Below are 16070 nucleotides of genomic sequence, written 5' to 3'. Positions count from 1 at the left end.
TGATAATCTTGGAAATATATGATGGAATTGGATGCGGTCCATCTCGATGTATGGGTGGGATTGCAGTGGACTGATTAAAACTCATTTAATCAGCTCATCCTTTAAGGACACCGGCAGTGATTATGTCGTATATATATATATATATATATATATATATATATATATATATATATATATATATATATATATATATATATATATATATATATATATATATATATATATAGAATAAATGCTATGTCATCTAGTGTACTTCTAACTATCATTAAAACCCGCTGTGACTTGGTAGTTAGCAGAATGATGCAAGTGAAATAGATCTATAAAGTGGCTTTTGTTTTAAGAATGTCATGTTTTAGTAACATCAAGAAGGAATGTCACGTTGAATGAGTTTAGTGCGCTTATGTCATTTGCTATATTCAGCTATATTCGAGCTGTCACTGAACAGGGATGACAGCACCATCAGCAGTAGCATCTATACAGGCCTAATCGGCATCGCCCCATCCGGCCTGTAATAGGGCAGGTCTTCTTCCAAATATATGTCAGCTCGGAAATATTTAAGCATCTAAATAACATTTATATTCAGTAAAATGATAGCCTATATATTGCTTAAACACACCATCATGCAATTTTTAATAAAAAAGTCCTCAGATATTAGCCTATAATGTCATTAAACTTTCACAGTAACATCATGAACTAAATATAAATTTATGTAAACATTTCAGGAATTAAAATGAATTAGGAGAGATGTTATATAAGATAATACTTGATTCTGATTGGTTCATCACAACTAAATAAAAAAATAATAATAATAATTTCAGGGCAACATTGTAACCGTTCGTTCTGTAAAACCAATGTTTTCTACATAGCTGTGCCTGTGTTACTGGTTATTCCATGGTCTTACGCACACACACATCTGTACAGTACCGGTCAAAAGTTTGGACACATTACTATTTTTTATGTTTTTAAAAGAAGTCTCTTATGCTCATCAAGCCTGCATTTATTTGATCAAAAATACTGAAAAAACGGTAATATTGTAAAATATTATTACAATTTAAAATAATGTTTTCTATATTAATATACTTTAATATATATTTAATTTCTGTAATGCAAAGCTGAATTTTCATCAGAAATCATTCTAATATGCTGATTTGATACTCATTGAAACAGTTGTGCTGCTTAATATTTTTTTGTAATCTGTGATACTTTTTGGAGGATTCATTGATGAATAAAAAGTTAAAAAGAACAGCATTTATTAAAAATATAAATCTTTTCTAACAATACGAATCTTAACTATCACTTTAACACATCCATGCTGAATAAAAGTATTAATTCCTTTCAAAAAAAGAAAGAAAAAATGACTGAGCACAAATGTTTCCAACATTGATAATAAATCAGCATATTAGAATGATTTGTTTTGCATCACAGAAATAAATTATATTTTAACATATATTAAAATAGAAAACCATTATTTTAAATTGTAATATTTCACAATATTATTTCAGTATTTTTGATCAAATAAATTATGAGTATAAGAGACTTCTTTCAAAAACATTAAAAATAGTAATGTTTCCAATCTTTTGACCAGTACTGTGTGTGTGTGTGTGTGTGTGTGTGTGTGTGTGTGTGTGTGTGTGTGTGTGTGTGTGTGTGTGTGTGTGTGTGTGTGTGTGTGTGTGTGTGTGTGTGTGTGTGTGTGTGTGTGTGTGTGTGTGTGTGTGTGTGTGTGTGTGTGTGTGTGTGTGTGTACGTCTCTTATACTCGTCAAGCCTGCATTTATTTGATCAAAAATACAGAAAAAAATATTACACACACACACAAATATATATATACAGTTGTGGTCAGAATTATTGGCAACCCTGGTAAATATGATCAAAGATGGCTGTAAAAATAAATCTGCATTGATTTTTGTGATTTTTTTTTTAATAAAAGATCAAAAGGATAAACAATGCATATTTATTTTTACATATTTATTAATACATTTATTTTATTTTATTTTTGATCATATTTACCAGGGGTGCCAATAATTCTGACCACAAAAAAAAAATATATATATATAGACATACACAAACTTTTACATTAGATCATGATTAATTAATTTGACAGCATTAATAATTTAAATTCATTTGTTAAGTAGCTAAGTAATAATGCAGAATAATAATTGAAAAACTCCTTTAGTGTGATACAGGTCCCTGTTGGGGTTATTTCATGATAATGACCATCTGACTGAACATTATCCCTTATATTATGAAAGAGAAAATGTGTCAGACCTCATTATTTATTTGTAAGTTTTATTCCATCTCGTTTCAGGTAGACCAATAACAGGCTTTCATTGAGCACTTATGATGTCGTCAGCCTGTAATACGGGAGCATCTCCTGGTGGAGGAAGTGTTGTCATGGAGACGTCCAACTTCGCCCATGTCATCTTCCAGAATGTTGGGAAAAGCTTCCTCCCGCAGGCAGCACTTGAATGTCATTACACTCTCACCCCTTTCATCACCCCACATCCCAAAGATTGGGTTGGCATCTTTAAGGTTAGTATATATTATCTTATCCAAGTCTATAAAAGATCAGGGTCCTCATGTATAAAACTTTCCGTAGATTTCATCCTAAAAGTGTGCGTACACACAAAAGCTAGATTTTGCGGATGCACAAAAGTGTTCAGCTTTATAACACAAGTGTACACCAGAACCTGCGCAAAATTCCCTTTATAAAACCCAGTCAGTGGAAGATTGTGCGTACATGCATCTCCACCCCGTCTACTCCCCTAAATAAACATATATGGAGCTTACAAGGTCATTTGCATATCCATGCATATTCCCATCCATATGATACCATGTTTAACGGTACTTAGGAAAATATGAGATACGGACGACTATGTGCCGTCACATTACATTGCTAAAAATCATTCAGTATCCTTGCCTTGTTTTTGAATAAATAAATCAAAATTGTATAACATTTCAGATAAAGTTTCCAGAGAAGAGTTATTCTCAATCTTTTCCACTGGCCAAATAGTATTTAATTGTACTTAATTAGTATTTAGTTACTTTGCCTTTAAGGTAAACATATATTTTAGGACGTTTAAATATTTTTAATGGAAACCGATAGGCCTTATTTTTTTGCAGTGTAAATTATTGTCTGACTCGCCGCATCACTGACAAAACATTTGGTTTGATCAACAAGCGATTCCTTCTGGCATTATACTGTCTTATGTTGCTAAGCCATCTGCTTGGAGTACAGTGCGCATTGAACATTAAAAAATAAAACATTAAAACACAGCATGCCACAGGAAAAGTGATCATAAGCGGTGCACCCACTACAAATATTTCTTTTTAAAATTAATATAAAAAATGTTGTAACTTCTGGATAAGGTTTAAAAGCCCCAGTATGTAATTTTTCGCTGCTAGAGGTCGCTTATTCAAAACAAAGGCGTAGCTTGATGACACCATGATTTCGCGGAACTTGTATTATGCAGCAGATGACCGCTTCCATTTCTTCCAGTCATGCGAATGTGGGGCAACGCAGCAGAATGTGGGGCAACGCAGCACTGTTTTATCATATTAGATACATTTTAGTGTGTTGAATGTTACGTTATAATGCTACTTTGTGCATTTGCTCGTTGGCTGCTATGAGACACTTGTTGCACACTGCAGTAAGCTAGATCGATATTAGGCATAGAAAAACATGGTACTCACGGTAAATCAAGAAAACGAGATTTAAACAATAAGACAAACCGTGTTAAGATATATAAAAATTATTATTTTTCTGTCGATGAATGTATCCAAACAGTTGCTCACCTGTCTAATAAAATACATAATATATTAAACAGCTTTGGGGTTTCCATGGTTTCTACAAAATAAAACCGGAAATCGAGGGTAACAGGGGTATGATGTCATTGATAGGCGGCGCATGGACACGATCCGTGTCCTGGATAAAATAGCGTATTTCTCTGAATTTAAACATTCTTGGAGACATTTGGGATAAGGTAGGTACACAAGTCAACAAAATATATAACACTGTTCTAGTGGTTTTTGGATATTTTAATCCAAAAATCGTACATATTGTGCCTTTAACTTCATTAATGAGAGTGGCATATTTAATCGTGTATTTAAATACACATATTTAAATGTGTATATCAGATGTAAAACATAGTGTTTAAATCCCAATATATGCGTTGGTAATTGCTTACGCACATTTCTATGCCCATTCTGTGCATAAGCAACATTTATACATCAGGCCCCTGGTCTGTGCATGGCCTACAACATGGCCTAGGTTTCCATACACAGAAATGCTTTTTGTAAGAAAACAACTACAGTGAGGAAAATAAGTATTTGAACACCCTGCTATTTTGCAAGTTCTCCCACTTAAAAATCATCGAGGGGTCTGAAATTGTCATCGTAGGTGCATGTCCACTGTGAGAGACATAATAATAAAAAAAAAGAAATCCAGAAATCACAATGTATGATTTTTTAACTATTTATTTGTATGATACAGCTGCAAATAAGTATTTGAACACCTGTCTATCAGCTAGAATTCTGACCCTCAAAGACCTGTTAGTCTGCCTTTAAAATGTCCACCTCCACCCCATACAATCAGTAAGAATCCAACTACTAACATGGCCAAGACCAAAGAGCTGTCCAAAGACACTAGAGACAAAATTGTACACCTCCACAAGGCTGGAAAGGGCTACGGGGAAATTGCCAAGCAGCTTGGTGAAAAAAGGTCCACTGTTGGAGCAATCATTAGAAAATGAAAGAAGCTAAACATGACTGTCAATCTCCCTCGGACTGGGGCTCCATGCAAGATCTCACCTCGTGGGGTCTCAATGATCCTAAGAAAGGTGAGAAATCAGCCCAGAACAACACGGGAGGAGCTGGTCAATGACCTGAAAAGAGCTGGGACCACCGTTTCCAAGGTTACTGTTGGTAATACACTAAGACGTCATGGTTTGAAATCATGCATGGCACGGAAGGTTCCCCTGCTTAAACCAGCACATGTCCAGGCCCATCTTAAGTTTGCCAATGACCATTTGGATGATCCAGAGGAGTCATGGGAGAAAGTCATGTAGTCAGATGAGACCAAAATAGAACTTTTTGGTCATAATTCCACTAAACGTTTTTGGAGGAAGAAGAATGATGAGTACCATCCCAAGAACACCATCCCTACTGTGAAGCATGGGGGTGGTATCATCATGCTTTGGGGGTGTTTTTCTGCACATGGGACAGGGCGACTGCACTGTATTAAGGAGAGGATGTCCGGGGCCATGTATTGCGAGATTTTGGGGAACAAAAACTTCCCTCAGTTAGAGCATTGAAGATGGGTCGAGGCTGGCTCTTCCAAAATGACAATGACCCGAAGCACACAGCCAGGATAACCAAGGAGTGGCTCTGTAAGAAGCATATCAAGGTTCTGGCGTGGCCTAGCCAGTCTCCAGACCTAAACCCAATAGAGAATCTTTGGAGGGAGCTCAAACTCCGTGTTTCTCAGCGACAGGCCAGAAACCTGACTGATCTAGAGAAGATCTGTGTGGAGGAGTGGGCCAAAATCCCTCCTGCAGTGTGTGCAAACCTGGTGAAAAACTACAGGAAACGTTTGACCTCTGTAATTGCAAACAAAGGCTACTGTACCAAATATTAACATTGATTTTCTCAGGTGTTCAAATACTTATTTGCAGCTGTATCATACAAATAAATAGTTAAAAAATCATACATTGTGATTTCTGGATTTTTTTTTTTAGATTATGTCTCTCACAGTGGACATGCACCTACGATGACAATTTCAGACCCCTCCATGATTTCTAAGTGGGAGAACTTGCAAAATAGCAGGGTGTTCAAAAACTTATTTTCCTCACTGTATATCCTTCCATCCGATTTATTCTCACGTTCTTTATTCTCGCTCTTCCTTTCATGTTGAAATTTAATCTTGCACTTAATCTGGAGGAAATGAGTGCATGGAAACTTAACATCTTGTTAAGAGACAATGACAGTTTATGACTCGTATTAAAGGCACTTCAAATCAACCAGATCTTTCCAGACAGCATTTAGAGTGGTGGGTTGCAGGGGAAAATGTGGATTGGAAAAAAGATGTTTAATCCACTCAATATCACTCGTTTTGATGGTTAGTTTATGAGGGAAAAGGGTTGCGGTGTGAATGTGTGTGTGTGTGTGTTTGCACGCATGTGCTGTTGTGCTGGATGCTGTTATCGTTTGACAACTGAATCCTTTATGCTTTTTCTTTTGAAATTTCTATTGTCATATTTGTGTCTGCAATAAGATCTAGTGAAATAACTGATATTACCTGCTATGTATAAATCATATCTAGATGATAGTAGTTAGACTTATTATAGACCATAATAATGGATGGATAAATTCTGACAATATCTATGGACTAAAATAATCAATGAGGGAATATAGGACTTATTCTCAGGCACTCACACACATTTAATACACACCTTAACCTGTGCTTTGTAATGTAATACTTAGTGAACCACAAGCTCCCTCTGCTGGTATTGAAAAGGTACTGCTCTGAATAGACAGCTGTGTATTGCATAACAACAGTTTAGAAATTACTTACATTTTCTGTCGATTTTGTTTTACTCAGCAAAAATAGAATTAAATGATTAATTATTATAATTATATACAATTTCAGTTTTATGTTATTTCATTTAATATTTTTGTAATATACACTATATTGCCAAAAGTATTGGGACACCCCTCCAAAAAATTTAATTCAGGTGTTCCAATCATTTCCATAGCCATAGAAGTATAAAATCAAGCACCTAGGCATGCAGACTGCTTCTACAAATATTTGTGAAAGAAGGGTCACTCTCAGGAGCTCAGTGAATTCAAGCGTTGCCACCTGTGCAATGAGTCCGTTCGTGAAATTTCCTCACTACTAAATATCCCACGTCAACTGTTATTAGCGTTACAACAAAGTGGAAGCAATTTGGAACAACAACAACTCAGCCACGAAGTGGTAGGCCACATAAAATCACAGAGTGGGGTCAGCACACGCTGAGGCGCACAGTGGGCAAAAGTCTCCAACTTTAGCTACAGACCTCCAAACTTCGTGTGGACTTCAGATTAGCTCAAGAACAGTTGGCCACACTTTATATTAGGTGGCCTTAAGTACTAAGTATTTACATAAAAAAATTTAAGTTAAATTTAAGGCCTAAAAATGTAAGGCCTTAAGTACATTGTACTTAAAAAATTAAGTACAATGTACTTACTGTGTTCAAACTGTTTTGCAAAACACCTTTGCTGATATTGAGGTGGGATACGGGTAGAGTTATGGACAGGTGTGGTGGTATGGGTAAGTTTAAGGGTAGGGTTTGGTGTAAGGGACGTGTCAACTGTGTAATTACAAATGTAACTACAGAAATTAATTACAGATGTAATTACATGCAGGTATTTTTTTAAATGTAAGTACAATGTAAAAACATGTATGTACACAATAAGTGCATTGTATCAAATGGATTAATTAAAATGTTAGTACATAGTAGTTAAGGCCACCTAATATAAATTGAGTCCGAATAGTGCGTAGAGAGCTTCATGGAATGGGTTTTCAAGCCTTACATCACCAAGTGCAATGCAAAGCGTCTGATGCAGTGGTGTAAAACACATCGCCATTGGACTCTAGGGCAGTGGAGATGTGTGCTCTGGAGTGATGAATGACGCTTCTCTGTCTGGCAATCCGATGGATGAGTCTGGGTTTGGCGGTTACCAAGAGAACGGTACTTGCCTGACTGCATTGTGCCATGTGTAAAGTTTGGTGGAGGGAGGATTATGGTGTGGGGTTGTTTTTCAGGGGTTGGGCTTGGCCCCTTAGTTCCAGTGAAAGGAACTCTTAATGCTTCAGTGTACCAAGACATTTTGGACAATTTCATGCTCCCAACTTTGTGGGAACAGTTTGGGGACGGGCCCTTCCTGTTCCAACATGACTGCGCACCAGTGCAGTTAGCAAGGTCCATAAAGACATGGATGAGCCAGTTTGGTGTGGAGGAACTTTTCTGGCCTTCACAGAGTAGAACACCTTTGGGATGAATTTGAGCGGAGACTGCGAGCCAGGCCTTCTCGTCCAACACCAGTGCCTGACCTCACAACTGCCCTTCTAGAAGAATGGTCAAAAATTCCCATAAACACACTCCTAAACCTTGTGGAAAGCCTTCCCAGAAGAGTTGAAGCTGTTATAGCTGCAAAGGGTGGGCCAACTCCATATTAAACCCGACAGATTAAGAATGGGATGTCATTAAAGTTCATGTGCACATAAAGGCAGGCGTCCCAAAACTTTTGACAATTTAGTGTATCTAAATAATTGTATTTGATCTTTTTATTTGTATAATTATACAAAGCTGCAGCTTTTTAGTTTGTGTTTTTAATTTCCTTATGCATTGTATAAAGTGTTCATTGGTTTAAAAAAAAAAAGGAAAACTCTTTAATATTTTAAGGCTGACCAAATGTAGAATTCTTTATCAAGTAGGATGTTGAGGCACGTTAAAAATAGGCTACCTTTAAGCAATTCTCAAAAATGCTGTGTAATCATGCATATAGTCATACATATAGGTTTGTGCACAGGCACACACACACTCAGACAGGTACTATATAATTAAGTTGTCGTGCACATGCCGAACATGTTCTTATGCCCTTGATTTATAGTTACGTCAGCCCTCTTATTATTTAATTTATCATTTATCGTTCCTGTATGTACAAGCTTGGCTTGTTTGAAACACACTCGGATGCATTCTCTCTCTCTTTCCGCTTGCTCTCCTCTGTTCTTCTCTGTAATTAATTGGCGATTTCTTCACAGATGACTGTGTGCCAGATAAAAGCAGAATACTTTCCGTAAAAAAAGAGATGTGATAAATTGTAATCAAAGTAAATGTCAGGTAGTGTTGTGAAAAATCATGATGACAAATTGCTGAATGTGTGTGTGTGTGTGTGTGTGTGTGTTTGTCTTGTTTGTAACTGTAAGATGTAACTGTATGTGGCATGTTTATGATGGTGGTTTACTTTCTGTACTTTATTACCATCATATTTCATTTAAAAATGCATAAAACCATATAATCAGTCATTTGTGCACCCACAAATATGGGTGGTTATGGAGGTGAAGATTTTACACTTGCTTCAAAGGCAGAAATGATGAAATTCACGTGCACACTTTTTAGAGTAACCACATAATTTTAGGCGCCTTTGAAGCAAGTGTAAAATTTTCACCTTTTTCCCGGTCTTTTTTTCCATTACGCCTCCTTTTCCAAGCCTACACACACACACTGCGCCCCCCTTTTGCTGCTGGCTAAGAAGTGCAAAAGGGAGGCTAAGTGTTTCCATTCCTCCTTGAGCTTATTGATATTTATAATCTTTGAAATTGATATGAAACAAAGTATTAGGACTTTAGATCCATAAAACATAGTTTAATGTTTTGATAGTAAGTAATGTTTCTGTCTTTTTTCTCCCTCTCTTTCCATCTCTGTTTTGACTGGGTGTTCCTTAAACTTTTATATTGTCTCTGTGTTTATGTAGTTTGTATTGTTATGGCCAAAATGAACTAGTCTGTGTTTATACGTTTTACTGTAACTGTTTTTAAAGGCCTTCATTGGTCTGGTCACAGAAGTTTTAGTTCTGACTTTAATGTTTGCTGTGTGTGTATGTATGTGTGTGTTAGGTTGGCTGGAGCAGTGCAAGAGACTACTACACGTTCCTCTGGTCTCCTTTGCCTGAAAACTACACTGAGGGATCTACTGTTCACCGAACCATCATCTTTCTGGGTATGCACTCACACACATGCCTAAAGTCAACATGTAATGCCTAATACAACCATTTTTCTTCCATAATTTTATGTATTTCCGAGTGAAACAGGAGAGATGTGTAGAGTGGGACATTATTTTATTTGTCGGGAATTGATTGGATGGGACCGTGAAAATGGGTGCTATTTATTTGTAATTACATTGTGACGTTTTTTTTTTTGTTGCTTTTTGCACAGACCATGTTGATTATTATTATTAAGTAAACCATCTTGTCATAAAGAAACTTTGAGTCCAAAATGAGTCTTTGCTGTTTTTGTTTTGTTTGCGCATTTTGTTTTTGCTATGATTTTGCTTGTTTTGTTTGCAAGCAGCTTTTCTGTTGTACGTTAGTAGGCCGATGTGTTAACTTATTTCCAAGTGAAGAAAGAGAAATTCTAGAGTGGGACATCATTTTATTTGTCCGGAATTGATTGGATAGTCAGAACTTGCTTTTGCACAATAAGACCAGGGTGAGATTGATTGTTACTAGTAGTAGTAGTAGTTAATTAGTAGTGGTATTTAAGCAAATGGAGTTTATAGTTTTTGATGTCATCTTAAAAGTGGTGTATGTATTTTTTTTAACTGTACTAAAGCATAAAAAATACTAATCTGTTTGCAGAGATTTTAGGGATTATGCTGCTAGGTTCACATACTTGTTTCTCCGAAAAACAGTGCTACCAACAGTTATTCTACTTTGAAATGTACTTTCAATGTCGGAATGTCTGTTTTTGTTTTGGTCTGTGTGATCCCGCCCACTGCCAATTTACCCAATAGTATATCGACACCCCGGGTTACCAGTTGGCAGAAAACAGCATACTGTTGACATGGAAGCCAGCAAACAAACTGGGTCAGAGATCACTACCCTACCTAAAAAGCCTCGAGATCAATCTTAAAATCTCTTTGGCCAGTTGCATATTAAAACGATAGAAAATCAACTGATAAACTTGAGGCTCATCGCCTTCCATTGTCAATTGTTTGTTCCTGCTTGTTTCTTATCCTCAATCTGGCAACCCAGGTGAGCATTGAGTCTGAGGAGGAGGGGGCGGGAAAAACAACCCTCTTCAGTATTTTGAATTTGGACAGAAGTACCCATTTCAACCACTAACAGTCAATAGAGGGTATGCACGTGACATCACCGTCAGCCAGAGTGACTGCGGTTACGCTCACGAAGTGGCAAAAAGGCTGAGTGGTTGCATTGTTTTTTTTCTTTTTCGTTTTTAACGAAAAGAGCTATAGATTTGAAAAGAAATCTGAGGTATATTTTTACAGACTGCCGAAAGCTACAGAAAAGAGATCGCTGCAATTCACAGAAACAACTGGACTCCAGGCAACAAAACGTGGATTTGCTGTTATCATTTTGTGTCAATATGTTGAATTTTGGTTAAAAAACATACCCTATATATCTTGTATAGACAACTCATAAATTAAATATTTGGCATCTTATATTCTGCATAATTGGGTGTTTTTAAATAAACACAGACATTAACTATACACGTTTTAAGGCTGGAGGATATATATAACATTGAGATAAGTGATCACCCGGATTTAGACCTATCTATATTGTATTTATATAAAGAACTCACAGGCAAATTTGCTTAATATTTTCCCCCAGCGTCGAAATCAGGCACATATAAATGTCAGGAAACACTATTTCTGGCTGCATATCAATATCCATGGATCACTGGATCTTTGGTATGTTGTAAGGAACACTATATCGAGTCCAACCTTTAGTTTAAACCGATAATCGCTTTTGCCACTCAGTCCGACGGGAAAGTGACGGCGATGCATACCCTCTGTACTACATGCTGCACCTTTAAAGAGTTTTTGCAAAATTAATCTTTGATGTTTTGTTTTGTTAGGGCGTTTTGCTTTTTGTTTTGTTTTCAAATGGCTTTTCTGTTGTTAGTTAGAGACTGTATTCGATAAAGACAAAACCGGGTAATCAAATACTCTACATGCTGTTTCCTAGGTTATTATGTTCCCCGCAGTGATGGTGAGTTTTATCAGTTCTGCTACGTCACACATACGGGTGAAATCAGAGGTGCGAGCACGCCATTCCAGTTCCGCCCAGCCACGCCCACAGGGGAGGAGCTACTGACAGTGGAAGATGAGGGCAACTCTGACATACTGGTTGTGACAACAAAGACTGGACTACTTGAGGTATGCAAATCACACAGACATGAGTACAAACCTTTGCCCTGTTCCAATACATAGTGAGGTACTTGTTTGAATAAATAAAAATAAATGAATACATATTAAAAAATAAATTTGTGTAGTTCAGTACTGAAAAGGCATCAGCAATAGATCAGTGTAAATAAAATTGAAAACCCAATTTTTGTCTCCTGTGTTCTTATGCTTATTAGAGTAGATAAACTTAAATACAAAAATGTATAAACATTTTAGTCCAGTACTAAAAAGCATTGAATATTGAATAGTTCAAAGTAATTAACATGGATTAATTTAGCCAATATTTGTGTGTTCTGAGTTGTAATATGTTTATTACCATATCAAACTATTATCTTAGTAAAAAAGAAAGTTTTAAACATTATCCAAATCAGTTGTGAAGTGTGGAGCCCTAATTTTGTGCCGTGCAGAATTACTGCCTTTGAGTGTCCAAATCGGTCATCTATCTAGATAGATGCTGTCTTAGAAGGCGGCTGCCTTTGTAGATTGCAAGACAGCTCACTAGGTTTTGGAACAGATCTTGTGTCTGTTCTTTTTTGGCTTACAATCTGTGTGTTTGTGAGCAGCAGCGTGTAGAGGAAGTTCAACAAGAGTGCAAAGAGCTTCAGAAAGCACTACGCCTCCTCACACAGGAGAGAGATCAGCTACAGGAGAGGCAGAGACAACAGAACCAGGTACTAAACACACTCTCCCATATAAAGGTGACCAGCCAATGAAGCAGCAAAGATGGCTTACACACACAGTGTTTGAGCAGCATATAACACACCAGAGATCACAAGTTCAAGTTATCTCCACATCAAAGCGCTCTCCTGCGTGTGTATGTTCACATTTGTGCTTTAAGACTTTCTGTCTCCAAGTGTAAAACGACTTTATGTTTGACTGACGGTGAACTTACTCCCACAGAGCACTTTGTCTTATCAGATAATGGTTGTGTGTGTGTCTCTGTGTGCATTACTGACCTTCCCCATAAAGTCATGTGATTTATCCATATGTAATTCTGACTGTGCTGAGGATGATTTACAGAGAGTGAGAGAACTGGGAGTTTGAGAAACAGAGAGAGAGACTGAGAAAAGCTGACATGGGCAACTGTTATCATGGCGGTGCCATGTCGACCACAGAGGGTAGACGTGACGTCAAACGTGAGCACACAGCCAGGAGTAAATGTCCACCAAAACCACTCAACAGAAAGGAGGAGACCTGCCCATCCACTGGGACAACAGCAGCCAGTCACGCGATTTTCTCTCCTCTCTCTCTCTGCCTCTCTCTTGTCTTCGGTTTTTCATTCTTGTTATGAATATATTTAAAGGTGCTGTAAGTGATCCATTTTTTTAAATACCACACATAAAATGTCATTAGTACAACCTGATAGATATTGCTGAAAGGTGTCTTGAGAAATCACAACTGTCTGACAGCCTCATGCTCTGTGAAAAGAACAAAATTGTCTTAGGGGCCATTTTTCAAAAATTATATAATTATTTCACCTAAATATTTGATCATGCATTGCATTTTTATTTTTACAATGGGGCAATTGTTGCACAATAGCTTACACATAGCACACGCCTGATTTCGATCTCTAAATTGAATTCACAAAAAAGACAAGTAAACAACAGTCAGTAATAAAATAAGAACAAATAAAATATTTACAAGCAGTAGCATAAATAAATAAAATAGAATAAAGATATAAATAAAATAAACAGTGCTTTAAGTATCTAACAGTAGTTAGTGAGGTAAGAAATACTAAAGAAATTTAATGAGGAATCAAATGTAAAATAATACAGAATGGTCGTCCCTGAATAAATTAAATACAGATTAATCCTTACAATTAAGGTTATAAAAGTTAGTAATTCAACAGCGGTGAGTGTCATTAATGTTAATCAAACAACAAAAGACAAAGAAAAAATCAGAAACAGCAGCAGGGATATTAGGCTCCTGTCACTTTTTAAAGGGTTAGTTCACTATAAGGTTTTGTGAGAAAAAAAAAGTTTTCTTGCAAAACCTTATAGTATGCCTCCTGAACACTTTCCATATGTGGTCCGCGTCTCACTGTATCGTTGCGTGATACTTTTGTATAATTTTTGTAATGTTTTAGCCTGGTCTCTGTTCACTGCCATTATAGGAAGGAGCGCATGCAGGACAATATATTTTTTTTTCTGCTTAAGATAGAAGGACCTAGGGCATTAGAACAACAGCAGGGTGAGTAAAAGATGGCTTTATTTTCATTTCAGGGTGAACTATCCCTTTAAAGGAGCCCCCCCTAAAAACGGATCATTTCAGACAAAGGGTCAGGTTGAAGGTTGAAAATAATTGGTTAATTGATGAATATATTTGTTATTTTGTGCAAAAAAACTTTTTTAACGTTATATGTGAACCTCAAGGAACACATTAAAATATATATTTTTTAAAAATCCGTCACAACCTCTTTAAAATGTAAATAATTCCTGTGGTCAAGGGGAATTTCCAGTATTCAATGACGTGATCATTCAGAATTAAATCTAATATGCTGATTTGGTGTAGCAAGTAACATTTCTTATTAATATCATCATGTTGAATACGTGCTGCTTAAAGGTGCAGTGTGTAATTTTTGCGGCATCTAGTGGTGAGGTTGCAAATTGCAACCACCCACCGCTTACCCCTCCCTTTCGAAGCAAGTCAAGTCAACTTATATAGTGCTTTTTACAATGCAGATTGTTTCAAAGCAGCTTCACAGTGTTAAACAGGAAAATAATGCAACAGCATTTGATTCAGCCGTATAGCCGTTCCGGAGAAAATGGTGATGTCATCTAGCTCATTTCAATATATAAATATTCGAAAGATCGGAGTCATCACGCCGGAGACGGGTTTATTGAGGATGATGTGCCGATTAACCAATTATTAAATAGGAATATTCAAAAGATCGGAGTCCTCATGTCGGAGACGGGTTTATTGAAGATGCAGTGTCGATGAGGTAATTTCAGGGGGAGTTCGAAGCACATAGAGAAGCTATTGTGGCTGACCCAGGACAAAGTCGTCTGAAACAGCAGAGAGTAGCTAGTGCTCTGTAGAGCAGTTTGTCCGTTTAGGGCTACTGTAGAAACATGGCGGCACAAAATGCTGATTTCACTGTAAGGGTACCCGCTGTATATGTACTATGTAGATAGAAATGGCTAATTTTAAGGTAATAAAAGCATAAGGGTTCGTTATGTAAGGTCTTTATACACCACTGAAAACAGTTATGTATATTATATTGCATTTCTGTCAATAGATCCTTATAAATATTACACACTGCACCTAAAAGCTTACTCTTTATTTTTATCAATTTAATGAATCCTTGCTAAATTAAAAGTATTCATTTCTTTAAAAAAATAACATTTGAACAGTTGTGTATCGTTGTACTAAATGATTACCATATGCATGTACTATTTAAATACAATTTTAAGTGCACCAATTTAAATAATCTTTAAATGGTATCTAAATAATTTATCCAGTTTATCTATCTCTTATATCCCTTTATAAAAGTTTATTCATTTATTTACCTATTTTTAACAGATCTTTTCCCTTTTCTTGCCATTAAAATAGCTCTATAGTTGGCATAAAACAAGTAAATAAATAAAATCATGTAAGTAGTAAGTACCATCAATACCAAAGAATATTGCAGGTAGTCCCTTGTATTATTTATTGCATATGTTTGGCTAATTTCATCCAGTTACTACTTTGTACCATGTTTAAATCCTTTCCATAAAATTGGATTTTCCCTCAACATCAGCAAAGAATATGCAAAAAAAAAAAAGTCATTCCATTTGGTTCTGATGTGGTGTTGATGTTTGGGTGCACAACAAGCACATTAAACTCTAAAAAGAGCCCAGAAAACAGCAGGATATGATTTGATTGATTTGTTGGTCTTTCAGCGCCCCCTAGTGTTTCTTCTGGAGACCCTTTTGAAGTGTGCAAGTGTGAATTATGAGTGTCACAAAGGACAAAGAACACCACAAATAAAACATTAACACTTTTATAATTCTCTCTCACACCCCAGTCACACAAACCCTTTCATATACCATAAGTGTGCGTGTGTCTGTAAAACTGTCAGAACTTACATATGAAAATAGACTTCCTCTTTATCGTGAGAACATAA

At 36.4% G+C, this 16070-nt stretch overlaps 1 protein-coding gene across 1 annotated transcript in view; it reads left to right on the top strand.

Annotated features, from left to right (window-relative positions):
- tax1bp1a (Tax1 (human T-cell leukemia virus type I) binding protein 1a) overlaps positions 1-16070 on the top strand; it is a 37060-nt gene that overhangs the window by 164 nt on the left and 20826 nt on the right. Inside the window, exons 2-5 of the mRNA XM_079828820.1 lie at positions 2308-2531; positions 9658-9760; positions 11748-11938; positions 12529-12636. Of these exons, the coding sequence (XP_079684946.1) occupies positions 2340-2531; positions 9658-9760; positions 11748-11938; positions 12529-12636 (594 nt within the window). The 5' untranslated portion in view covers positions 2308-2339. The remainder of the gene's footprint in view (positions 1-2307; positions 2532-9657; positions 9761-11747; positions 11939-12528; positions 12637-16070) is intronic.

The sequence above is a fragment of the Gobio gobio genome (assembly GCF_949357685.1).
Source record: "Gobio gobio genome assembly, chromosome: 11".
Classification (NCBI taxonomy): Eukaryota; Metazoa; Chordata; class Actinopteri; order Cypriniformes; family Gobionidae; genus Gobio; species Gobio gobio.
This window is presented reverse-complemented; position numbering and strand designations above follow the sequence as displayed.